At 38.3% G+C, this 26,703-nt stretch overlaps 1 protein-coding gene and 1 pseudogene across 1 annotated transcript; one reads left to right on the plus strand and one right to left on the minus strand.

Moving 5' to 3' along the window:
- Positions 1–21,872: 21,872 nt before the first annotated feature.
- On the minus strand, positions 21,873–23,265 carry LOC107783725 (AAA-ATPase At5g17760-like; annotated as a pseudogene).
- Positions 23,266–24,267: 1,002 nt separating this feature from the next.
- Positions 24,268–26,497, plus strand: LOC107783726 (uncharacterized protein At2g34160-like). The gene is made up of 5 exons (XM_016604740.2): positions 24,268–24,524; positions 25,092–25,140; positions 25,393–25,455; positions 26,086–26,150; positions 26,244–26,497. The coding sequence occupies exons 1-5, from the start codon at positions 24,342–24,344 to the stop codon at positions 26,376–26,378; spliced, it is 495 nt and encodes a 164-aa protein (XP_016460226.1). The 5' UTR covers positions 24,268–24,341; the 3' UTR covers positions 26,379–26,497.
- The last annotated feature ends 206 nt before the right edge of the window (positions 26,498–26,703 follow it).

Here is a 26,703-nt window from a genome sequence, read left to right on the forward strand (position 1 = left end):
GGATGCATCAGTATTATTTGACCCAGGATCTATGTATTCATATGTGTCTTCTTACTTTGCTCCACATTTGGGGATATCTCGGGATTCTTTGAGTTCCCTTATTTATGTATCTACTCCTGTGGGAGATTCTCTCATTGTGGGCCACGTATATCAGTCGTGTTTGATTGCTCTTAGTTGGTTTTGATACCATAGCAGATTTGTTATTACTCAGTATGGTAGATTTTGATGTTATCTTGGGCATGGACTGGTTGTCGCCCCATTATGCTATTCTTGATTGTCACGCTAAAACCGTGACACTGGCTATGCCAGGTTTGCCGAGATTAGAGTGGAGAGGTACTTTAGAGTATACTCCCTGCAGGGTCATTTCATTTCTTAAGGCTCAGCGAATGGTTGAGAAGGGGTGTGATGCGTATTTGGCCTATGTGAGAGATGTCAGTATTGATATTCCTACAGTCGAGTCAGTTCTAGTAGTGAGGGACTTTTCGGATGTGTTTCCAGCTGATCTTTCGGGTATGCCGCCCAATAGAGATATTAATTTCGGCATTGATTTATTGCCGGGCACTCAGCCCATTTCTATTCCTCCCTACCGTATGGCTCCTCCTGAGTTGAAGGAGTTAAGAGAGCAGTTGCAGGAGTTGCTTGATAATGGCTTCATCAGGTCCAATGTATCACCTTGGGGTGCTCCGGTCTTATTTGTGAAGAAGAAGGGTGGTTTTATGCGTATGTGTATTGATTATCGGCAGTTGAACAAGGTCACAGTGAAGAACAGGTATCCTTTGCCTCGCATTGATGATTTATTTGATCAGTTACAGGGTGCCAGGATGTTTTCCAAGATTGACTTGCGTTCTGGCTATCATCAGTTGAATATTCGTGAGCCAGATATCCCGAAGAATGCATTCAGGACCAGATATGGCCACTATGAGTTTCTTGTCATGTCATTTGGGCTGACTAATGCCCCAGCAGCCTTTATGCATTTGATGCACAGTGTATTCTGGCCTTATCTTGATTCCTTCGTCATTGTGTTTATTGACGACATCCTGGTATATTCCCGGTCTCGAGAAGATCATGAGCAGCACCTGAGGACCGTGCTTCAGACTTTGAGGGAGAAGAGGTTGTATGCAAAATTTTCTAAGTGTGAATTCTGGCTTTATTCAGTGGCATTCTTGGGCCACATAGTGTCTTGTGATGGGATCAAGGTAGATCCGAAGAAGGTGGAGGCAGTGCAGAGTTGGCCTAGACCGTCATCAGCTACGGAGATCCGCAGTTTTCTTGGTTTGGTGGGGTATTACCGTCACTTTGTGGAGGGATTTTCATCCATTGCAGCACCTATGACCAGGCTGACCCAGAAGGGTGCTCCGTTCAGGTGGACCGAGGAGTGTGAGCAGAGCTTTCAGAAGCTCAAGACAACTTTGACTACAGCCCTAGTATTAGTATTGCCTACAGGTTCGGGGTACTACACTGTCTATTGTGAGGCCTTGAGGATTGGCCTTGCAGCGGTATTGATGCAGGGAGGTAGGGTGATTGCATACGCGTCTAGACAGTTGAAGGTGCACGAGAAGAATTATCCAGTTCATGATCTCGAGTTAGCAGCTATTGTTCACGCCCTGAAGATCTGGCATCATTATTTGTACGGTGTTCCCTGTGAGATTTACACTGACCACCGGAGTTTGCAGTACTTGTCCAGTAAGAAGGACCTTAATTTGCGTCAGCGAAGGTGGTTGAAGCTACTTAAAGACTATGATATCACTATATTATACCACCCGGGGAAGGCCAACGTAGTGGCCGACGCCTTGAGTCGCCGGGCAGAGAGTTTGGGGAGTTTTGGCATATCTTCCGGTAGTTGAGAGGCCCTTAGCCTTGGATGTTCAGGCCTTAGCCAACCAATTCGTGAGATTGGATATTTCAGAACCTAGCCGGGTATTAGCTTGTGTGGTTGCTCGACCTTCTCTTTATGACCGTATCAGGGAGCGCCAGTATGATGATCCTCATCTTCTAGTTCTTTAGGACAGGGTTCGGCGAGGTGATGCCAGAGATGTGACTATTGGTGATGATGGTGTGATGAGGATGCAGGGCCGGATCTGTGTGCCCAATATAGATGGGCTTCGGGAGTTGATTCTCGAGGAGTCCCACAACTCGTGGTACTCCATTCATCCCAGTGCCGCGAAGATGTTCCAGGATTTGAGACAGCACTACTGGTGGAGGAGAATGAAGAAGGATATAGTTGGGTTTGTGGCCAAGTGTCTCAACTGTCAGCAAGTCAAATATGAGCACTAGAGGTCGGGTGGATTACTTCAGAGGTTAGAGATCCCAGAGTGGAAGTGGGAGCGGATCACTATGGCCTTTGTAGTTGGACTTCCACGGGCTTTGAGAAGGTTCGATGCTATTTAAGTGATCGTGGATCGGCTGACCAAGTCAGCTCATTTTATTCCAGTGTTGACCACTTATTCTTCTGAGAGGTTGGCTGAGATTTATATCAGAGAGATTGTCCGCCTTCATGGTATTCCAATATCCATCATTTCAGACAGAGGTACACAGTTCACATCCCGGTTTTGGAGAGCCGTACAGCAGGAGTTGGGTACTAGGGTGGAGTTGAGCACATCCTTTCACCCTCAGATGAACTTGCAGTCCGAGCGCACAATTCAGATTCTTGAGGATATGCTCCGTGCCTGTGTGATGGAGTTTGGAAGGTCATGGGACCGATACTTGCCACTTGCAGAGTTCGCTTACAACAACAGCTACCAATCCAGTATTCAGATGGCACCGTATAAGGCTTTGTATAGTAGGCGGTACCGGTCCCCAGTGGGATGGTTTGAGCCGGGCGAGGCCCGATTATTGGGTACAGATTTGGTCCAGGATACCCTGGATAAGGTGAAGGTGATTCAGGAGAGACTTCGCACAGCCCAGTCCAGGCAGAAGAGTTCTGCAGACCGTAAGGTTTGTGATTTGGCATTTATGGTTGATGAGCGGGTCTTGCTTCGGGTATCGCCTATGAAGGGTGTCATGAGGTTCGGGAAGAAGGGTAAGTAGAGCCCTAGGTTCATTGGTCCTTTTGAGATATTGTGGCGAGTTGGGGAGGTTGCTTATAAGCTTGCCTTGCCTCCCAGCCTAGCAGGAGTTCACCCGGTATTCCACATGTCCATGATCCGGAAGTATCACGGTGATCCGACTTGGGAGTTCACCCGGTATTTCAGCTCAGTCCAGTTGGACAAAGATCTATCTTATGTTGAGGAGCCAGTAGCCATTTTGGACAGGCAAGTCAGAAAGCTCAGGTCAAAGAATATTGCTTCAGTAAAGGCCTAGTGGAGGGGTCAGCCGGTCGAGGAGGCGACTTGGGAGACCGATATGCGCAGCCAGTACCCTTATCTTTTCACAGTTTCATGTATGTCTTTATACTCGTTCGAGGATGAATGATTATTTTAAAAAGGGGAGGATGTAACGACCCGGTCGGTTGTTTTGAGAGTAATAGTCCTGATCCCCTATTAACTGCTTTCCCCAAATCTTTTTCTGCTATTGTGAATTGCCCGGATGATGGGTGTTGAGTTTCGGAGTATTTTGGGACACTTAGTCTCTAAATGAGAGCTTAAGCCTTAAGATTTGGACCGTAGTCAGAACTATGTGAAAACGACTCCGGAATAGAATTCTGTCGGTTCTGTTAGCTCCGTTAGGTGATTTTGGGTTTAGGAGCATGTCCGGATTGTGTTTTGGAGGTTCGTAGCTCATTTAGGCTTGAAATGACGAAAGTCAAATTTTTGGAGTTTTGGGTCGGTAGTGAAATTTTTAATATCGGGGTCGTTTTCCGATTTCGGAAGTTGGAGTAGGTCCGTAATGTTGATTATGACTTGTGCGCAAAATTTGAGGTCAATCAGACGTGATTTGATAGATTTCGGCATCGGTTGTAGAATTTTGAAGTTCTTTAAGTTTGAATTGGAGGGTGATTCTTGATTTTAGCGTTGTTTGATGGGATTTGAGAGCTTGACTAAGTTCGTATGGTGTTTTAGGATTGGTTGGTATGTTTGGTCGAGGTCCCGGAGGCCTCGGGTGTGTTTCGGATGCTCAACGAGTCATCTTTGGACATAGAGAAGTGGCAGATTTTTGGTGTTTTATTGCAGAAAAATCCTTCATCGCGTTCGCGTGAGGTGCCTCATAATCGGGTAGTGCATCTGGGAAAGGCAGCGAAGTTGTTTTTCGCGTTCGCGATGTTGTTCCTGCATTCGCGAAGGTGTGGGACCTTAAGCCTACGCGTTCGCGATATGGTCCTCGCGTTCGCGAAGAGGAATGGGGCAGAGGAAGCATTGGGCATTAAGCCTACGCGTTCGCGAAGAGGTTCCCGCGTTCGCGAAGGGTCCGTCAGTGGAAGGTACGCGTTCGTGAAAGTGCCCTCGCGTTCGCGTAGGAGGAATTTTGGGCTAGTGGAAGATTGTTCATCGCGTTCGCGATCGTGATATCGCGTTTGCGAAGAAGAACGCACCTGGGCAGAATTTAAGGTTCAAAAACGAGGGTTGAGTTCATAACATAAAAATTTGATTGAGATCTCGGTAGAAGGCGAAATTTGGAGAAATTTTCGGAGGAAGTTTTTGGGTAATAATTCCTAACTCCTTTATGGTTATATTCCACTAATCTATGGTTGATTTCATCATTTAATTTCGGATTTGGGGTGAAAATATAGAAAGATTCTTAGGCCGAATTTTGGGGTTTTGATTGAGATTTTGGTATTGGATTTGAGCAATTTTGGTACGAGTAAACTCGTGAGTGAATGGGTGTTCATATTTTGCGACTTTTACCCGATTCCGAGACGTGGACCCGGGGTGATTTTTTGGGCGTTTTCCCTAATTTCACGCTTTAGCTTCAAATTAATTAGCTAAATTAGTTACTCGTAGTTATATTTATATTATGCAATTTATTTGAATAGATTCGGGCCATTTGGAGTCGGATACTCGTGGCAAGAACGTGTTTTTGAGGTGATCGGAGAGGTTCGAGGTAAGTGGCTTGCCTAACCTTGTGTTAGGGACTTCCCCCTTAGGATATCTTGATATTATTTGGTGTGTGGGCGCCGTGTACATGAGGTGACGAGTACGTACACGGGCTATTATTGCAAAAATCATGTTTAACCTTTTTAAATCATAAATTGTTTCTCTTATTAAGTCGTACTAATATGTTTAAATTGTGTAGTTTAGACTAGAAAAGCATGTTTACGTGTTTTAACTGCCTAATTGACATTCTGTGCGTCATGTTTCGCTAAGTCCTCATTTGCCTTATCTGTGTCCAGTATAAACTGTATAACTCGATGTCATACTTGTTATTTCATCTTGTACTGTATATTTACTTTGGGACTACGGACGTATTCCGGGAGATCCCCATGTACTGCATATTTACTTTGGGACTACAGACGTATTCCGGGAGATCCCCCTATACTGCATATTTACTTTGGGACTACGGGCGTATTCCGAGAGATCCCTCTGTACTGCATATTTATTTTGGCACTACGGACGTATTCCGGGAGATCCCAATGTACTGCATATTTACTTTGGGACTACGGACGTATTCCGGGAGATCCCCCTGTACTGCATATTCATTTGAAACTATGGGACGGTATCCCGAGTGATTATCCCACTATGTTTACCTTGTTTTGAGCCGAGGGCTCCCTTAAATGTTAAATTTTTGAGAATTTCTCTAACTATGTTACCGTAAATTTCACTTATATCTTTTACTGTTTAATTTATTATATTTACTCCGGTAGGGCCTTGACCTGACCTCATCACTACTCGACCGAGGTTAGGCTTGGCACTTACTGGGTACCATTGGGGTGTACTCATGTCCTTCCCTGCACATGTTTTCTTGTGCAGATCCAGGTGCAAGCTATCAGCCTCGGGATTAGTACGTGCTGCTGATTCTAGGAGACTTCAAGGTACTTCTGCTTGCATCCGCAGATCTTCGGAGTCCCCTTCTACTCCCTCGCCTAGATACTTTCTTTATTATCCTTAGACTTTTGTATAGAGCTACATAGATTATAGCAGCTTGTGACTTAGTGATATTCCGGGTCTTGGGAAATTATTTCGTATATGCCGAGTGGTACTACTCTTGGCTATTTATAATATGTTGTTTATCTTTAAAATGTTGTGTTTCTTTATATTTTTCGCAATATTAGGCTTACCTAGTCGTAAGGACTAGGTGCCATCACGACACCTTACAGAGGGATTTGGGGTCGTGACAATTCGTAAGGAAAAATCTGAGGAATCAAACGAATATTTAGCCAATGGAAGTACTATTTATGAAAGTTTACAACTCTTCATAACAGTCACTTAAGAACGAAGGGAATTTTAAATAAAAATCTGGGAAGAAACTGAATCGGGTCGCGCACGGATCCGATTCGGGTTGGATATTGGGCTAATATAATTAATATTTTATTAAATAATTAAAGAAATTTTGTCCAAAAAGATTAGTCAATCAATCCGAAGCCGAAGCCGAGCCTAGCGACTACGATGACGACGCGAGGCTTGCCTTATTCTTAACTCTTTAAGAGTTAGAAGAAGAGAAATTGTATATATATACCCATCAAAAATTTTTTGTTCCTCCAATATGGGACAATGTCCATTTGTCAAGGAGGAAAATTCAAATATTTTATTTTTCCTCCATTTCCCATTCACTATTTATTTTAAGCTAACCAAGCTTAAACCCAATAATCCCCCACATGAATGGGGAATGGCTATATGACAAAGGAATGCATGAACGAGTGTGTAATTTACATGCAAGAATTAATCGCATCTGGATAAGTAGGTTTCCCTTTGAACTTTCCGTGGTGAACTTATATCGGATATACTCGGTCAATTGGTAGATTTGATATCTTTGAACCGTCGAGCTTTATTGTATACATAGACAACATAAGTCACACAATCAACCCTTAATCATCTTTGGTTCTCACGGTTGTGTTCGTTTCAGCCATGAACACCGCTTGGTTTTGTGATGACCCAAAAGGTCATCTTATGTTTTAGAATTCGAATCTGTGCTCTTAAACCTTAAAAATCTCATTTTTACCCTCCTCGATTTACGTGCACAGTCCGAGCATGTTTTCGAAAAGCTTTTATGTTGAAAACTAATGAAAATAAGAATTTTTGCCTCAAAAGTTAATTTTAGTTGACTTCGGTCAACATTTTTGGTAAACGAGCCCGGATCCGTGTTTTGACGGTCCCTAGCTTGAGTTATGATTTTTTGATGAAAATTAAAAGTTTGGAAATTATTTATTTTTAAGAATTGATTGATATTTGGCATTGTTAGTATCCGGTCCGTATTTTAGTTTCGGAGCCCGGTACAGGTTCATTATGATATTTAAGACCTGTCTGTGAAATTTGGGGAGAAACGGAGTTGATTTGACGTGATTCGGACGTCCAGTTGAGAAAATAGAAATTTTAAAGTGTTTTTGAGAATTTCATTTGATTTGGTGCTAAATTCGTAGTTCTAGGTGTTATTTTGGCGATTTGATCACGCGAGGAAGTTCGTACGATATTTTTAGACTTGTGTGCGTATTTGGTTTGGAGCCCCGAGGGCTCGGGTGAGTTTCGGATAGGCCACAGGATGTTTTGGACTTGGGAAAAATCTGGTTTTCTGCAGATTCTGGTGTCTGGCATATCCTTCTTCGTGTTCGCGAAGGACCTCTTGCGAACTTGAAGAGTAAACTGATGAGGCAGGGATTTCTTCTTCGCGAACGCGAAGGCTTGGTCGTGAACGCGAAGCGATGGGGGCGTTACCCTTCGCGAACGCGACAATCCCATCGCGAACGCGTAGTGTTAGGCATTGGGGAGGGGGAGTCAGCCATTCCTTCATCGCGAACGCGAGCAATGCCTCGCGAACGCGAAGGCCAGGGGGGAGTAACCATCGCGAACGCGAGCGGGGTCTCGCGAACGCGAGCGGGGTCTCGCGAACGCGAAGGCTTGGCATCCAGTACCCTTCGCGAATGCGACAGTGCTCTCGCGAACGCGACGAACACTGTCGCCCAGCACTTAACAGAATCCAAAAACGGGATTTTAGCCAAAAATTTATTTTTCTAAAAAATCAAACGGTGAGAGGCAATTTTTCAAGAGCCACTTCTTCCCCAAATTATTGGTAAGTGATTCTAAACTATTTTATTTCAATTACCCATTACATTTTATGAATTATCAACCTAAATTCTAGAGTTTTCATGGTAGAATTAGGGGTTAGGGTAGAAACTAGAGATTTCGGAAATTTGAGGATTTAGACCCCAATTTGAGGTCGGATTCCAAAACCAATTATATATTCGGGCTGGGGGGTGAATGGGAAAATGGATTTTGGTCTGAACCTCAGGTTTTGACCAAGCGGGGCCGGGGTCGATTTTTTGACTTTTTGGAGGAAAATTTGAAAAATTTAATTTATGCAATATAATTGATTCCTTTAGCAGTATTTGATATTATTGAGTCATTTTTGAATAGATACGAGTGGTTTGGAGGTGAATCCCAAAGGAAAAGCTGTGATTGAGAATTAAGTGGCCTTCAGAGCGAGGTAAGTGTTGTGTCTAACCCTGACTTGAGCAAATTAGGAACCTTAGTGACACGACCCAATTTTACCTATAGGTCGTGATGGCGCCAACACTACAGCTAGGCAAGCCAACTTAATAAACTAAGCATACATTGACAAAGTTTAAAACCAAGAAAAATAATAGAACACCAAATTCTACCAATGTGTGTGCCAAGACCTGGTGTCACAAATGTATGAGCATCTAGTAGATTATACAAAGCCTCAAATACTGTCTGAAATAAAAATAGACATAACGGAAAATACAAGGAGAGACACTAGTAGCTGCAGAACGGCTCAGAAAGACAGCTCACCACTATGCCCCTGGATAATATGGGTGTAAGACGATAGGTCCCCCACTAGTACTTGCTTCAGGTCCTGTACAAAAAGTGCAGCAAGTGTAGTATGAGTACGTAAAAAACGTGTACCTAGTAAGTATCAAGCCTAATCTCGTAGTGGTAGAGACGAGATGGCCGACTTTGACACTCACTATGGGTCAATAATAATAACTGAAATATAACTAGAATATCTAAATCAGCATGATTTATAGAATTTACAATAATTTATTTAACCAGCGGAAATAATCATATTCCTTCAAATGCAACAATCCTCAATATATTAATTAAATTCCTTAAATTCAAATAATTTCCAATTTATCAATTAATATCATTTACAGGAATAACAATTAATTCCTTAACAAGCATGAATAATAATTCATTAAATTTCAAGGATTCTCCAATTTATCAATTAGCTTCGCAAGCTTGAAATAACTATTAAAGTATCGTGTAATTATTATTATTAAGTACGATTTCTACCGAGGACGTACGGCCCGATCCAGAGTGTCGTGTACACTGCCGAGGGACGTGCGGCGCGATCCATAGATGCATCTATCCTATCGAGGAGTTCCGCCCGCTCCACAAGAAAGGAGAAAATTTTTTTATGTACCTCCGGAAGGAGAGTATATTTATTATAAGATAAATTCGGGAGGAAGAACCATTTCTTTTAACAATTAATTAATTTAAACAGAAAATCAAGCTTATGAGATTTCTATCCTTTAATATCTTTATCTCACAATTCACAATATATTCATATATATCAATTAATATTAATTAAACAAAGAATATAATGCACACATGTAATTCATGCTTTGAGTCATAAACAACCCGGACTTTAGCATTAATAGTACCTACGTACGGACTCTCGTCACCTCGTGCGTACGTAGGCCCCGCAATTAGCAATAATTATTCAATTTAATCCCTATGGGGTAATTTTCCCCTCACAAGATTAGACAAGAGACTTACCTCATCTCAAAGTCCACTTTCCGATTACCACGTCGCGTTGAATTCTTGATTTGACGCCGAAAGATCCGAAACTATTCAAATATTATACACAATAATTAATATATGCTAAATAATTCAAAATTTATCTATTAAATAAATTACCTTATCCAAAATGGTAAAATTCCTAAAATTCATCTCGGGCCCACGTGCTCGAATTCTGGAAATTTTCGTATGAAAACGTTACCCATAATCTCAAGAATTTAAATATATAATTTCTACCCAATTTCGTAACTATTTTCGTGGTTAAAATCTTACTTTTACAAAAATCTAGGCTTTTCATCTAAATCTTTGATTTCTAAGATTTACTAGTTATAATCCACATATAATCTATGTATTTAACTCAAGGGGTGTGGAATTAACTTACCTTTCAATTGCTAGTTGAAACCCTCTTCTCAAAAGCTCTGAAATTGCCCGAAAATAAAGGAAAAATGGGCTCAAAATGTCTGAGCCCCGACTTTTAACCATTCTGCCCAACAGTGATTTTCGCACCTGCGGAAATTTTTCGCAGGTGTGCATTTTCACTCTTTTCCTGTTTCCCACCTGCGGAAGAAGTGCTCACTTCTGCGCAAGCGCAGGTGCGCCCATTCCTTCGCACTTGCGCATCAGGCCTTCGCACCTGCGCATTCGCAGGTGCGCCAAAATACCTCGCACCTGCGATGGCTGGGCAAGCTCCTCTCCTTCACACCTGCGAGCTCGCACCTGCGGCTGTCCAAGACCAGGTGCGATTATGACAGTAGCTGGGAGCTTCAGTCCTTGCTCAATTTCCCAAAATTGGTCCGAGCCTCGTTCGGTTAACACTCGAGACCCCCGGGGTCCCACCCCGAATATACCAACAGGGTTGAAATCATAAAACAGACTCGCTCGAACTCTCGGAATGCGTAAAACAATATCAAATCTAAAAATCATACCCTAAACCAAATTGATTCAAACTTAAGAATTTTAAGTTCTTCAATTTACTTTCGATGTGCCGAAATATACTTAAACTACTTGGAATGACACAAAAATTTGCGTGCAAGTCTTAAATCACTATACGGAACTATTACCAAACTTGGAATTCCAAACGGACTTCAATTACTCAAAATCCTACTCCAAACCAAATTTAAAGAATTTTAAACCCTCAAATAGTTGATTTTTTTACTATTAAGCGTCAAAACGCTCCCGGGTTATCCAATACCCGATTTGGACATATGCCAAGTCCAAAATCATCATACGAACCTATTGGAACCGTCAAATCCCGATTCCGTCGTCGTTTTCTCAAAATGTTGACCGAAGTCAAACTTGTCCATTTAAAGCTAACTTAAGGAACCAAGTGTTCCGATTTCAACCTACACACTTTCAAATCCCCAACCAACCATCCCCGCGAGTCATAAATTAATAAAAGCATGTTCGGGGAGTTTTATTTTAGGGAACGGGTTTCTAAAAGTTAAAATGATCGGTTGGGTCATTACACTTAGATTACTTGCTAAGTGAAATTCATGTGAGCGACGTATATATGAGGTGACAAGTACTTATGCGCCGCCAATTTACCTGTTTTTCATGTTTCTCTGTTTTTCTTATATTGTCTCATTCCTATGCCTAATTGCTACGTGTTATACTAGTGTTGTTCAATTTATCGTTCTTATTATGTTTACGGACTTTCTGGTAATAATTGAATTTTTATTTCAAGTTGAGATTGATATTATGGAACCAAATGTTGAAGTAAGGTTTGTACTTGTTATTCTATCTCCCTATTGTTATTTATGCATTGCATTATGGTAAGGGAGAGTGTTAATGCACGAAGGGTGAAGCCGTGCCATATTGTGAGTATTAATGCACGAAGGGTGATGCCGTGCCGTTTCTATTAATTTTATGGTGAAATTGAGAGTAAAAACACGAAGGGTGATACCGTGCATTTTTCCTTTACTGTATACACTATTCTTGTTGATTCATGGTATGTTGACTGCTCCGGTTATCATTCTGTTGTATTTCTTTATCTCATATTCCCCTCAACATGTTCCCCTCTCGATGTTTCCTGTTTAGTTCTTCATTTCTGTTATTTGTATATACACTGTTAATTTGTGCAGGTTGATTTGTAGGTGCCTTGCCTTAGCCTCATCACTACTTCGTCGAGGTTAGACTCGACACTTACCAGTACATGGGGTCGGTTGTACTGATACTGCACTCTGCACTTTCTGTGCAGATTTTGATACTTGCTGTGATTACCCAAAAGGTCACCTTATATTTTAGAACTCGAATCTGCGCTCTTAAACCTTAAAAATCTCATTTTTACTCTCCTCGATTTACGTGCACAGTCCGGGCATGTTTCCGGAAAGCTTTTATGTTGAAAATTCATGAAAATAAGCATTTTTGGCTAAAATCCCGTTTTTGGATTCTGTTAAGTGCTAGGCGACAGTGTTCATCGCGTTCGCGAGAGCACTGTCGCGTTCACAAAGGGTACTGGCTGCCAAGCCTACACGTTCGCGAGACCCAGCTTGCGTTCGCGATGGTTAATCCCCCCTGGCCTTCGCGTTCGCGATGAAGGAATGACTCACTCCCCCTCCCCAATGCCTAACACTACGCGTTCGCGAAGAAGAAATCCCTGCCTCATCAGTTTACTCTTCGCGTTCGCGAGAGGACCTTCACGAATGCGAAGAAGGATATTCCAGAGACCAGAATCTGCAGAAAACCCAATTTTTCCCAAGTCCAAAACATCCCGTGGCCTATCTGAAACTCACCCGAGCCCTCGGGGCTCCAAACCAAACATGCACACAAGTCTAAAAACATCGTACGAACTTGCTCGCGCTACCTAGAACTACGAATTTAGCACCAAATCAAATGAAATTCCCAAGAACACTTTAAAATTTCTATTTTCTCAACTGGACGTCTGAATCACGTCAAATGAACTCCGTTTCTCACCAAATTTTACAGACATGTCTTAAATATCATAATGAACCTATACCGGGCTCCGGAACCAAAATACGGACCCGATACTAACAATGCCAAATATCAATCAATTCTTAAAAACAAATAATTTCTAAACTTTTAATTTTCATAAAAAATTCATAACTCAAGCTAGGGACCTCCGAATTTGATTCCGGGCATACGCCCAGGTCCCATAATTCTATACGGACCTATCGGGATCATCAGAACATGGATATGGGGATGTTTACCAAAAATGTTGACCGAAGTCAACTAAAATCAACTTTTAAGGTAAAAATTCTTATTTTCATTAGTTTTCAACATAAAAGCTTTTCGGAAACATGCCAGACTGCGCACGTAAATTAAGGAGGATACAAATGAGATTTTTAAGATTTAAGAGCATAGATTCGAGTTCTAAAACATAAGATGACCTTTTGGGTCATCACATGTTTCATCAATGCTTAGAGAATGGGCCTTTACTTTCATTCCCCTTGAAGCGGCTTATACTTCACACTCACATAGGTGATTTCTAAATGTGTAATCCTATAGACGTATTATCTGGTCATATCCTGCTAGACTTAGCAAATCATTAAAACGCTTTAAGCTTTATTGACTCATCAAAAAGTCTTAATATTTTACCTCGATTTCTGAACATTGTCTTCATCACGAGAATGGATTAAGTTATTTGACAATGTTGAACCGTCATTCATAACTTTGTTTGATCTCTTTGAACCTAGCTCTTGGGATCTCCAGTCTGCTAGTTAGAGTTACCGCCATGATGACTTGTCTTAGGCCTTAACCCCATTCCCTTTTGATGATCTTTCAATTGCCTCTCTAGATAGGCCTTTTATAAGTGGATCTGACACGTTATCTTTTGACTTTACGTAGTCAATAGTGATAACACCACTAAAGAGTAGTTGTCTAAAAGTATTGTGCCTCCGTCGTATGTGACAAGATTTTCCGTTATACATAACGCTCCCTGCCTTGCCTATTGTCGCTTGACTATCACAATGTATACATATAGGTGCCAAAGTTTTGGGCCAAAATGGAATATCTTCCAAGAAATTCTAGAGCCATTCAGCTTCTTCACCGGCCTTATTTAAAGATATGAATTCAGATTCCATTGTAGAACGGGCGATACACGTTTGTTTGGATAATTTCAAAGACACTGCTCAACCCCCAATTATGAAAACATATCCACTCGTGGGTTTAACTTCAGATGATCCGGTGATCCAATTTGCATCACTATATCACTCGATCACGGAGGGATATTTGTTATAATGCAGAGCATAATCTTGGGTATGTTTCAAATACCCCAAAACCCGTTTCATTGCCATCCAATATATTTGATTGGGATTACTTGTAAACTGACTCAGTTTGCTAATAGAAAATACTATATCTGGTCGCGTACAATTCATGATATACATCAAACTTCCCAATACTCTTGCATATTCCAGTTGTGAGTCACTTTCACCTTCATTCTTTTGAAGTGCATAACTAACGTCAATTGGAGTCTTGGCAATCTTGAAATCCAAATACTTGAACTTGTCAAGTACTTTTTCAATGTAGTGAGGCTGTGATAATGTTAGACCTTGTGGAGTCTTGTGAATTCTGATTCTTAAGATCACATCAGCAACTCCTAAGTCTTTCACTTCGAATTTTCTAGCCAACATGCGCTTAGTCGCATTTATATCTACCATATTTTTGCTCATTATCAATATGTCATCAACATATAAATAAACAATGACTTCATGACCTGGAGTGTTTTTAATATAAACATATTTGTCACACTTGTAGATTTTAAACCCATTTGCCGGCTCCTCAACGATATTAGCTCCCATAATAATTGAATTTTCACGACTTCTTCTCGGCTAATTTGTTGTCTTCCTCAATCTTGAGATGAATCACAAGATCTTCCAACTTCATTTCTTTGCGCTTGTGCTTAAGATAATTTTTGAAATCTCTCCACGAAGGAGCCAATTTTTCAATCATTGCAGCCACTTGAAATGATTCATTTACGACCATACCTTCAGCAATAAGGTCGTGAAAAATAAGTTGAAGTTCTTGAACTTGGGTTCCAACGGTTTTGCTGTCTATCATTTTATAATCTAGAAACTTGGCAACCACAAACTTCTTCAAGCATGCATCTTCAGTCTTGTACTTCTTCTCAAGTGCGTCCCATAATTCTTTCGAAGTTTTTATAGTACTGTAGACATTGAACAAGTCATTCTCCAAGGCACTTAGGATATAGCCTTTGCAAAGAAAATCTGTCTATTTTCACGCCTCAATAATCATAAATTTTTCGTTGTCCGGCATATCCGCGGCACGCACTGGAGGTTCTTCACTGGTGAATTTCTGCATATCAAGTGCGGTAAGCCAGAAGAATACCCTTTGCTACCATCCTTTGAAGTTGGCTCTAGAAAAAATTTCCGGTTTCTCGGCCGGTGGAATAGCAGTTCGGCTTGTTGCCCCAACAGTCATAGAAAGATTTCCATTATCAATTGTCATTTCTCACTATACAATAGAATAATTCAATTAATGAAAAAAAATAGAACAGTAAGCAGTACTGTAATTAACGATAAACAATACATTTAATAAATAAAAACCGATATTTTATTATACTGTTTCACATAAAACAATGAAGTTTTTATGTTCTTCAAATCGTTTCTGAATTTTAATACACCGATGAAGTTTTTATATCTTCAAATCAGAATAGAAAAATCCAGAAGGGGTAGAAAACACCACAGATTTTAATCTCCAAAAACATAATACAGATTACAATAAAATAATTTTCTTAAGATTGTTAGTCAATCTACATTACTATAATAAATAACGAAATAATAATCTGTCTGAAATAGAAAACAAAAGCAGAAAGTTAGCAGCAACAGGATGTTGAAATAATATTTGAAAAAATAATTTCTGAATAAATCGAGCCCGCTGAATGCACAATGTATCCTTACAAAAATTATTTTCCTCAAGTACCCGAGGTGCTAGAATATTATCCTCACAGGATAGAATAATTTAACTCACCGGTGTATCGGTATCAAAAACCACGGTGTCAGCGAACCACTCAATGATAGTAAATCACACTGGAATAGATTTGTGCAGAAGAAGAAGAAGTCTTGAAGTTCAGAAAATTCATAAGGAAAAATCTGAGGAATCAAACGAATTTATAGCCAATGGAAGTACTGTTTCTGAAAGTTTACAACCTTTCACAACAATCACTTAAGAACAAGAGGAAATTTTAAATATCCGAAGCCGAAGCCGAGCGAGCGACGACGACGGCACGAGGCTTTCCTTCTTCTTAACTCTTTAAGAGCTAGAAGAAGAGCAATTGTATATATACCCATCAAAAGTCTTTTCTTCCTCCAATATGAGACAATGTCCCTTTGTCAAGGAGGAAAATTCAAATATTTCATTTTTCCTCCATTTTTCATTCATTATTTATTTTAAGCTAACCAAGCTTAAACCCAACACTTTTCAATCGGCTTCTCAACACGAAAGTCAAACTGTTTAATTTTCGTATTAATACGTCCATTTGTTCATTTTTTTACATTATAAATTATAGGTATTAGGAAAATAAAATTTCTATGACTAAAAGTATTTATTAGAATTATTAAATCTTAGCAAAAAAAAAACATAATCCTCAATCAATGTAACGTGGCTTAAAATGAACAAAAGAATTAAGTAGATTCTTATCTATAAAAACATAAAAGAAGAATTAATAGAAATAAATCAATATTATCAAATTTAAAAAATGTCCTTTTGCATTTAAGAAAGAAAGAACTTATTGATAATAATTGAAAAGGAAATTTAAAACATCATAAAACTTATATTATATTAATACGGGCAAAGTTAATTAATGATATACAATAAGAACCTTTTTATTTATGTCGAGACGTTAAAGATTGATATACCACGTAAAAGTACGTTCTAAAATAATTTATTAATAAGGATGTTTTTAATAAATAAAAGTAGTTAATTAAGGAACAAATATTAAGAAAAGTAACATGCATTATAATTTTTCTATATGTAGTTCAAACAAGAAAAAGATTTATATAAGTTAATATTTTAATTGATTTTAAACTTTTAATAATATTAGAGAACTTCTAAGATATTTCTATAACGACCCGGCCGGTCGTTTTGAGTGTACTAGCCCCGATTCTCTATTTATTATTTTTTTCGTATATGTTTCTGCTTATGTGACTTGCCGGGAGGGACAAGAGTATCCACTTCCAACCAAGATGTTGTGAGTTTGAGTCACCCCAAGAGCAAGGTGGTGAGTTCTTGGAGGGAGGGAGCAAAGGGTCTATCGGAAACAGCCTCTCTACCCCAGGGTAGGGGTAAGGTCTGCATACACACTACCCTCTCCAAACCCCACTAGTGGGATTATACTGGGTTGTTGTTGTTGTTGTTGTTGTTGTTGACTTGCCGGGAGGTCTTATTTTTGATTTCGGAGTGTTTTGGGATACTTAGTCCCTAAAACTGAAGATTAAAGCTCAGAATTTTTGACCGTAGTCGGAAATGTGTGAAGACGACTCCGGAATGGAGTTCCGTTAGCTCCGTTGGGTGATTTCGGACTTAGGAGTATGTCTGGACTGCGAATTTGAGGTCTGTAACTAATTTAGGCTTGAAATGGCGAAAGTCAAATTTTGGGAAGTTTGACCGGGGGTTGACTTTTTGATATCGGAGTCAGACTCCGATTCCAAAAGTTGGAATAGGTCTGTACTGTTGAATATGACTTGTATGCAAAATTTGAGGTCAATCGGTCATGGTTTGGTAGGTTTCGATGTCGTTTGTGGAATTTGAAAGTTTAGAAGTTCTTTAGGCTTGAATCCGGGTGTAATTGGTGTTTTGATGTTGTTTTGAGTGATTCGAAGGCTTGAATAAGTTCGTATGGTGTTTTAGGATTGGTTGGTATGTTTGGTTGAGTCCCCGGAGCCTCGGGTGAGTTTCGGATGCTTAACGGATCACTTTTGGACTTTGGAAGATAGCAGATTTTCTTGTGTTTTATTGCAGACATTTTCTTCATCGTGTCCGCGAGGGAGTTCTCACGTTCACGTAAGGCATCTGGGTAGGCCAGTTGAGTTACTCTTCGCGTTCGCGATGTGGATCCCCCGTTCGCGAAGATGTGGAACCCTGAGGCTACATGTTCGCGACATGGTCATCGCGTTCGCGGAGAGGAATGGGCAGATAGAGCTTAAGACATTTAAGCCTACACGTTCGCGAAGAGGGTCCCGCGTTCGCGTAGGGTCTGCCAGTGAAAGGTACGCATTCACGAGAGGTCACTCGCGTTCACGAAAGAGGAATTCTGGTCAACATTTTTTTAGCTCAACGCGAACGCGAGACTTTGACCGCGTTCGCGAAGAAGGACTTAACTGGGCAGATAAAAAGATTCAAAAATGAGGGTTTGGCCATTTTTATCAAAACTTGAGTTTGGAAGCTCGGATTTGGATGAGATTTCGAGGAATTTTTAGAGACATCGATTCGGTAATGATTCTACACTTGATTTTAGTTATATCCCACTAATCTATCATTAATTTCATCATTAAATTTCAGATTTGGGTTAAAAATTGGGGGGAAATGGGAAGAAATTCTTCAACCAAGATTTTGGGGTTTTGATTGGGATTCTGACATCGAATTTGGATAAATTTAGTATGGTTGGACTCATGAGTGAATGGGCTTTCGGGTTTTGTGACTTCTGTGTCGGATTTCGAGACGTGGGTTCGGGGGCCAGGTTCGGGTCAATTTTGGATTTTTGGCTGTAATTTAGTACTTTTCTTGTGGAATTGATCCCTTTAGCCTATATTGATTGTATTGTTCTACTTGTGGCTAGATTCGGGGAATTTGGAGACTGATTCGAAGGGCAAATGCATTGCGGGAATAAAATTTTGCGCAGTTTGAGGTAAGTAAAAGTTTTAAATCTGGTCTTGAGGGTATGAAACTCAGGATTATTGGATTATGTGAGTATTATGGAGGTGACGCACATGCTAGGTGACGGACGTGTGGGCGTGCACCGTAGGAATTGGGACTTGGTCCATTCCGTGAAACTGTAAAGTTGAATAACTTGTTGCTAGCTATATGCTCTCCTTGTGTTATAGAAATTTAACTGCAAATCATGTTAGAAATCATGCTTAGGCTATGCGGTGGTACTGTTGGGACCCGCAGAGGTCGCGTACTTGTTGAATTACTTGCTAATTGTCATGGTTTTACTTACGTATCATATCTCAGCCTCTTCTTGATTTTTGTTGATACACTATGTTATCTTTGTTTGGGCCGATCTTTGTGATTTCCGAGAGCCCAAGAGACTAGAGAGGTTGATGACTGAGTGAGGCCGAGGGTATATATGTGAGGTATCAATACTATGGCACGTGAGTTATCCGTGCAGCACGTGAGTTGTCCGTGCGGTTCCATATATTGATACTATAACACGTGAGTTATCCGTGCAACACGTGAGTTGTCCGTGCGGATATAGCGCTTGGGCTGAAAGGAGCCCCTCCAGAGTCTGCACACCCCCAGTGAGCGCATGTACCTATTGAGTGTGAGTACTGAGAGCTGAGAGCCGAGTGATTGAGCTGTTGTGACGAGTTGAGTGTATGTTGCCCTGAGAGGTTGTACTTGTTTTCTATTTATTGATGCACTTAATTGCTATCTGTCATTGTTGTAAAATTTCTGAAAGATTCTATATCCGGATTACTTGAACTGTAACTGTATAAACTGATTTGACTTGAACTACCGGATTTGAAAGCATGTCTATTATTTATTGGAATTATTGAAAATGAAATGTATTTATATAGCTCGTCACTACCTTCTCTGTTCTTTATTTATTTCTGTTACTTACTGAGTTGGTTGTACTCATGCTACACCCTGCACTTTATGTGCAGATCCAGGTGTGTTTGATCACGGAGGTCATTGAGTTCGTGCGCGATCGAGTACTGGAGATTACAAGGTAGCTGCCGGCGTCCGTAGACCTTGTCTCTCCTTCTATGTTTTCTTTCTTTTTAGTATTGATACTCAGATACTGTTTGTATTAGACTGGATATCTTGATGCTCATGATTCAGTGACACCTTGATTTCGGGCTATTTTCCGCACTTATGTTTTAGGTTTTACCACGTTTTTATAAAAAAAACTCCGGTTATTTTAAATGTCTTAATTCATTTCTGTTAAATGTTGAAAGTATTTTGGAAATGCCGGCTTGCCTAGTATCACGATAGGCGCCATCACGACGGGTTAGGTTTTGGGTCGTGACAATTTCAAATAAGAAAATATTTGCTAATAATTTTGAAATTTTATGTGATTTCAAAGTCCAAACATTTTAATACAATATAAGTGTATCGTTCCTAATAATTGTTAGGTTTATAATATTAATCTTTGTAATTGTGATAAAATTTAGTTGTAAAATATTAATTTAGAGAAAAAGAAAGGATGATAGCAATATAATTATTTATTTTTGAGTGAATCTAGAACATTTCTTTTGTATTTTGTTTTTGGTTTCGAAATTAAACAAATGAAAGCCAAAATGCGAAACAAAAAACAGTCGAAGACTTATCTTACTCTTTCTTTTCTTTTTAAATAGTTATTATTTTCCCTTTTGAAGATCTTTTATATTACACACATGTTAAATAAGGAAGGTTTTGGGACACAAAATCTATTTGATTTTGAAATCCTAAACATTAGGAAAATAATTAAATAGCTATTCCTAAATATTAGGGAGATAATAATTAAAATGACTAATTTGTCCTGTATGAAAACTTTTTTAAAGAGTAAAAAAAGCAAATGACATTTCGCTATGAGATTTCGTACTTTTAATATAATATAAATAGATAGATTATACCAATAAAATATTTTTTATTATGCTATTCAGTTTTTAAAACTACAAGCTCGACTAATTCGAATTCATGCATGAAGTAAAATACTCCCTATTATAAAATTCTTCATTTCCAATCTTGAATTCGGAACCTCTAAACCTTCAAGCTAGTATACTTATAAAATTCTTAGTAAGAAATTTAAAAGGCAATCTCTCTATCTATTCTAAGTATTGAGGTTTTATATTTTCGTTGGCAGGGTTACGGTCCGCCGCCCCCCCCCCCCCCCCCAAACACACACACAAAGAGAGAGAACTGTAATGGGTTTTGAAAATTATTTTTTAATATTTCTATTTTTTTCAGTCAAATTTTCCCCTCGCATACTTATGCATACAAAACGAGGATTTGTTCATATACCATCAAAATTTCACTTGTTCCACCCTAATTCAAAGGACCTTTTACATTTGTCGATGGTGCATTGGGTAGATCTTCAAAGTTAAATCGGACCTAGATTAAATTATACCTTAAAGCAAGACTCTTATGTTTAATAACCGTAGTTTAGAGCCTAATTACTATAATTCGCCTAATTATCATTTTTAGCTAATGTTCAGTTGTTACGTAACATGTATCAGCTGTATTCGTATACAAATGAACGAATAGAACTAGTGAAATACAAAAAAATAAATATTCTTGTTTAGATTCGAACTCAAGACCTTCGCTAGCTGCGATCTAGCCAGCTGAGCTACGAGGGCTTGTTGCTCTTTTGTTTCAATTCAAAACAATTAATCTCTTATTTTATGGATTTGCTATAAAATTTAAATATAGCTACGAATAGTAAAATTGTTGAAAGTATAGCAACAAATGATAAATATAATTAAATGTTTGATGTGTTGCGTAATTTAAAAGGTAACTTTTCATCATATTGACATGAGAAGAATCGTAGATTATAATACTTTTTGTATAGTTTTTGAATATCTAATTTTAACTTTAAAATATTAAATTGTTCTAATTCAATTTGGCTTCAAAAATTAGTCAAACTGACTTTCGATAAACAAAAAGTGCCATATAAATTGGGACATAATGAATATTTAAAATGCAATTTTCATCTTAATTTTTTTTATTTTAAAGGACAAATTTTTTTATGACTAATATAATATTAGAATTGAAATATAACCAAGTGTCATTCGAAAGTTAATTAACAAAATAAATCTTGAACAACAATAAATAAAGCAACCAAAAAAAATCTACGTACGTAAAAAAGACACAATAACGTTTGGTCAATTGAATTATGTTATACTCAAAGATTTACTCCTTTTTTGTAGCATCATCAGTTATCTCCTCTTCAGTATTACTGATCCTTTTACTCTTGGGAAAATTGACAAGACCTGCAAGACAAACATCAGCATCTTCACTCTTCATAAGTTCCTCAGCAACCTCAGCAGGGGTAACTTGAACACTTTCAATCAACTCTTGTATTTCTTGAAAATATCCATAATTATTCAAATCATAAATTTTCAAATAATTAGCTGCCAACACCTTAAAACTTTCAATTGTCAAGTAAAACATATGAATATGCATGTCCATTCGTCCAGGTCGCAACAGAGTTGGATCAAGTTTCTCCTTGTAAATATAATAACCCTCTCATCTCCAATACTCGACCATAGCCCGTCTATGAAATTTAGCAATCCACCAAGTGTAAGCCTATCTTGATCTCGTGAACGAGAATGACCATATTCTGGGCGATTTTTAGTTCTATCTGGCAAATCAACGCTACAATCAATGTCTTCAATAACAAGTATAGACCTATTTTTGGTGCTGATCAACAACCTTCTCAAATCTGCGTCGTTCCTTATGTTAAAAAACTCTAAATCATAAACGTCAAATTTTAGATAGTTAGCAATTGCTGCAATCAAACTTGATTTGTCCCTGGCGGTCCATATAATAAGTATCCTCTTTTCCAAGCTTTTCCTACTCTCCTATAAAAATCTTTCCTTTTTAAAAACCTATCAAGATCCTCAATTATGGATTTCTTTAGTGTTGGTTCTAATGCTAGTGTATCAAAAGTTGAAGGGTGCTCAAGATTAACTGAATCCCAAAGTTTAGAATTATAAGTAAGACCATTGGCTAGAGAATGCAACTTAACAACTTTTTTCTCATGAGACATGTCTTTGGCTTTGTTGAGTACAAAAGGGATGTAACAATTCATGATTTTGTCCTTGTGTTGCTTGTTAAAGCTTAGCTCAAAGTAACGTTTCTCGTTAACAAACATACCACCGCGATCAGGATCATAATCATCTTTTGTCATGGTCTTTTTCTCAGCATCGTGAACAAACCTCCAAACCAATTCAATCCCTTCAAAGGAATCAATAATTTTCCCACAATTGGCGAATTTAGCGTTCACTTTTGGGTCTTTAGGTCTTTTGCTAACGTTGAAACGTTGAAATTCGGGGCTGGTTTTGGCTGACAAGTAGATTTCAGCAGCGGCATAGACTTCATTAGTAACCACGCCTTCTTTTTCTTCAATAGCAAGAGTTATGTCTGATGAATGAGGACGAAAATAACTAAGGATTTTGGATATAATGTAGTTCTGGATTTGAAGAGGAACAACTTGATTCAGAATTGTCTTAAATAGGGTAATTGTAGCAGACAATGAGGCATAGACCTGGAATATTGACGAGACTGAAGGCATTCTCATCATCTTTTACTCAAACCTTAAGAACTTCGTAATACTTGCACGAGCTGCTATATGAACTATTTATACTGAATACTTTTTTTTTGTTAACTACGAGTCCTATTGCAAAAGGGAGTGAATTTTCCTTTTTTACAAAAGGAAAGAGAAATTTTCCTTTTTAGAACTTGTCACAATTTTTTTCAAAACGGAACCAAAAGTTGCTTCTCTAACCCAAAGAAAAAGGGAATAGTGATAGTGAGTCCATCGCTCTAAATTAGGGGTTTTCATGGTTCTGTTTGAGTCGGTTTTTACCAAAAAAGAAACCAAGCCAATTAAGGCAGTTTTTTATCAGTTGGTTTTTGTCGATTTTTCGATTTTTTCAATTTGACTTCATTCCAACATAACACTATCAAATCAATTACTCTTTGAGAAAATCTGTTATTTAGCAAGATATATTGATGATAATTGAATTAAATAATGATGGATAATTTAAAGACTCAATTAGAGACAAATTTATTTTAGCATGAAATAGATTTTTAGACTTAGCAAAATAAAACGACTAATCAAACTTACATGATTGTATTGAACGAGAAAAATCGGCGAAAAATATTAAATACCAAAAACATGATAAAGTTTTCCCAATATATATGCAGATTAATACAACTTACGTCAAGAATTTTTAATTAATCAATGGACAGTCTTCTTGATTCATATATATTCAATGGTCTGTATTCTCCTAAATACATTTACATTTTGTTTTTAACCAAAAATGTTTTGGATGACGAATAATGTTTAAATAGTCCCGAAGTAGAAGCAAAACCAGAGAAAATCACTAGTACGTACTAGTAACATGCATAGCCACTGTTCTTATTTCAATGCTTTAATAGCCAACCATTAATTTGTTAGTACTTCTTTTGTCCTAACTGCCAATGGATGTTTACTTGGTCAAAACGACACGTACGGATATGCAATTGGTTCCCATTGAATCGGGCCTGTCTAATGTTTCCTTTATTTAACTGTCTTTGTACTAGTTTTCCAAGCTAGATTAGAATTTCACGCTTTCCTGCACGTAAAATATTACGTGAAAGAGGTAAAGAAAAATTATGACAATTGAAACAATGGCACCGACAGCAGCACCAACACCAACACCAGCTCAAGCACCAGCACCAGCACAAGCACAACCACAAGCACAAGCAGCCAACAACAATGAGGCACCGAAGAAGAGCAACAGAATTCAAGTGTCTAACACCAAAAAACCACTCTTCTTCTATGTCAACCTTGCAAAGGTAATATGTATTGTCTTTTTTTAAGAACTACGACTTCTAGTGTCAGTCATTCGGTTCTAAATTTAATATTTGTACATATATTTAATAAATTACAAATACCTAATATATTGTTTGAGCAAAAGCTATTAGGTTCAGTCAAACCCGTAGCTCCACTTGTGCCTCCCGCCTCTGATTGTGTCTGGCTCGGATTATATATATGTGTGTGAAAAACTTTGGTACAATATATTCCAAAATTCTGGATTCGCGGCTCATAACTTAGCATGTAATTTTTGAAGTTATACCATTTGTTTCTTTTAGTTGCTTTGGTCATCCCATTCCAATAGTCCATTCACGTGATCCACTATTTTCTAATTTTTTTTATCGACGTCTTTTATTTTATTTTATATATAATGTAAATAATATCGACGTCTTATATCTTCTTTTATTTTTTTATCATCAGAAATTAATTTTTAAAAAAAGCGGGATTTCTTGGAATCTATTTCTAGGGTATAATTTTTTTGAAAATCCGTTAGTGATAGAATGCTAAGAATTAAACACTCATAAACTTCATTTACTAACTTTCTGCAGAGGTACATGCAGCAGCATACTGAGGTTGAGCTTTCTGCTTTGGGCATGGGTAACTTGAATCTCTATTTTGATTTATTTATTTTACATTGGTTCTTTTTTGTTAACTTGATATCTCGATCTATGACAAATACAAAAATGAAAATCGTTTTCCAATTTAAACCAAACTCAAAAACAACAAGAGGAGAAAAAGAATGATAGGGGATACTTTAGCCTAGTTTAGCACGATTGTTTACTTTTCGAAGTCGATTGAAATGTAAAATAATTTCCTTTTGCTAATTTATTTATGTTAAATTATGGACAGCGATCACTACGGTTGTCACAGTAGCTGAGATTTTGAAGAATGGTGGATTTGCCACAGAGAAGAGTAAGTAATTCTGATCCCACTAAGTTCTTTTAGATCATGGTATTGATGTGAGCAGGGCATGTTAACAAGAAAAACTTACTCGCGCCTAATGTTTACACCTAACAAATAATGCAATACATTCGCCCTGCACAGGCACTTTTAATTCTTAGGGGTGGTTTGGTAGGATGTATTAGGAAAAATAACACATGCATTAGCTTTGGTATTATTAATCCCGTGTTTGGTAGTGTTTTTCAATCTACGCATAACTAATACTCCACTTGTATTAGTTATACCCTATTCAATATTATTCTTATACATAGCAAATCATGGTATTAGCAATATTATAGATTTTAATACATGTATAAAGACAGAATTGCCATTTCAAAACCTATAGTACACCAAACATAAGAAATAATGATAACATAACTAATCTCAGCATTACAAATACACCATATTCAGTAGTCAGTACTATTCTTATACACCCTATCAAATGACCCCTTAAGGTTAAATTGTTTGATGTGGTATAAACACGAGCGTAGGGTAGGTAGCCTACATCGCACCCCAACTTCCTCGAACCCTGAATGAATGTGAGATACTTTGTGCATCGGGCATTTCCTCCCAACTAATATAGTTCTCACGAATATGATGCAGAGGTTTTAACATCCACAGTTGGAATGAAAGATGAGGCCAAAGGTCGCATGGTTCAAAAAGCAAGAGTAAGCAATTTTTTTCCCTTTTAATCTCTCCCCTGTATGAAATGTATGTACTAACAATTTTAGTAACTACTTTCTGCATTTATGAATTTTTAGATTGAGATTGTGTTGACAAAGAGCGAAAAATTCGACAAGCTGATGACACCAAACAATAATGGTGAGCGTGCAGTAGCACAAAATTCAGCGGCAACCAAGAATAACAATGACAACAAGGAGCAAATCAAGAAGTAGAATTACTTCTTAGGTTAAAATCTCATTCTTACTGTATCTCAGTCTAGATATGAGGATGCTATATTATTATTCTGCTATTATTTCTTATTATATTTGTTATTATTATTATGTTAAGTGTGAGAGGCTATTATATTTTTTAAAAAATACAGAGTGACAGCAAAAGCAACCCACAACAAAGGAGTGTTGTTTGTGAGTTGTGGCTTTTAGGATTACTATTTGCCTCCCATAGAGTTTGCAACCATTTTGCAGTTTCCTTTTTCAAACTTGTATCTTCCAAAGATACAGCACATATATAATATGATTGCTGTTTTGTTTGTTGCTACCT

This window comes from Nicotiana tabacum, chromosome 19 (genome assembly GCF_000715075.1).
Source record: "Nicotiana tabacum cultivar K326 chromosome 19, ASM71507v2, whole genome shotgun sequence".
Lineage (NCBI taxonomy): Eukaryota > Viridiplantae > Streptophyta > Magnoliopsida > Solanales > Solanaceae > Nicotiana > Nicotiana tabacum.

Excerpts from the sequence above, each read along its gene's own strand:
- LOC107783726 (XM_016604740.2), top strand. The coding sequence starts at position 24,342 with ATGACAATTGAAACAATGGCACCGACAGCAGCACCAACACCAACACCA. Across the intron at positions 24,525-25,091 it reads TCTATGTCAACCTTGCAAAG|AGGTACATGCAGCAGCATAC; the intron begins GTAATATGTATT and ends AACTTTCTGCAG. Across the intron at positions 25,456-26,085 it reads TGGATTTGCCACAGAGAAGA|AGGTTTTAACATCCACAGTT; the intron begins GTAAGTAATTCT and ends AATATGATGCAG.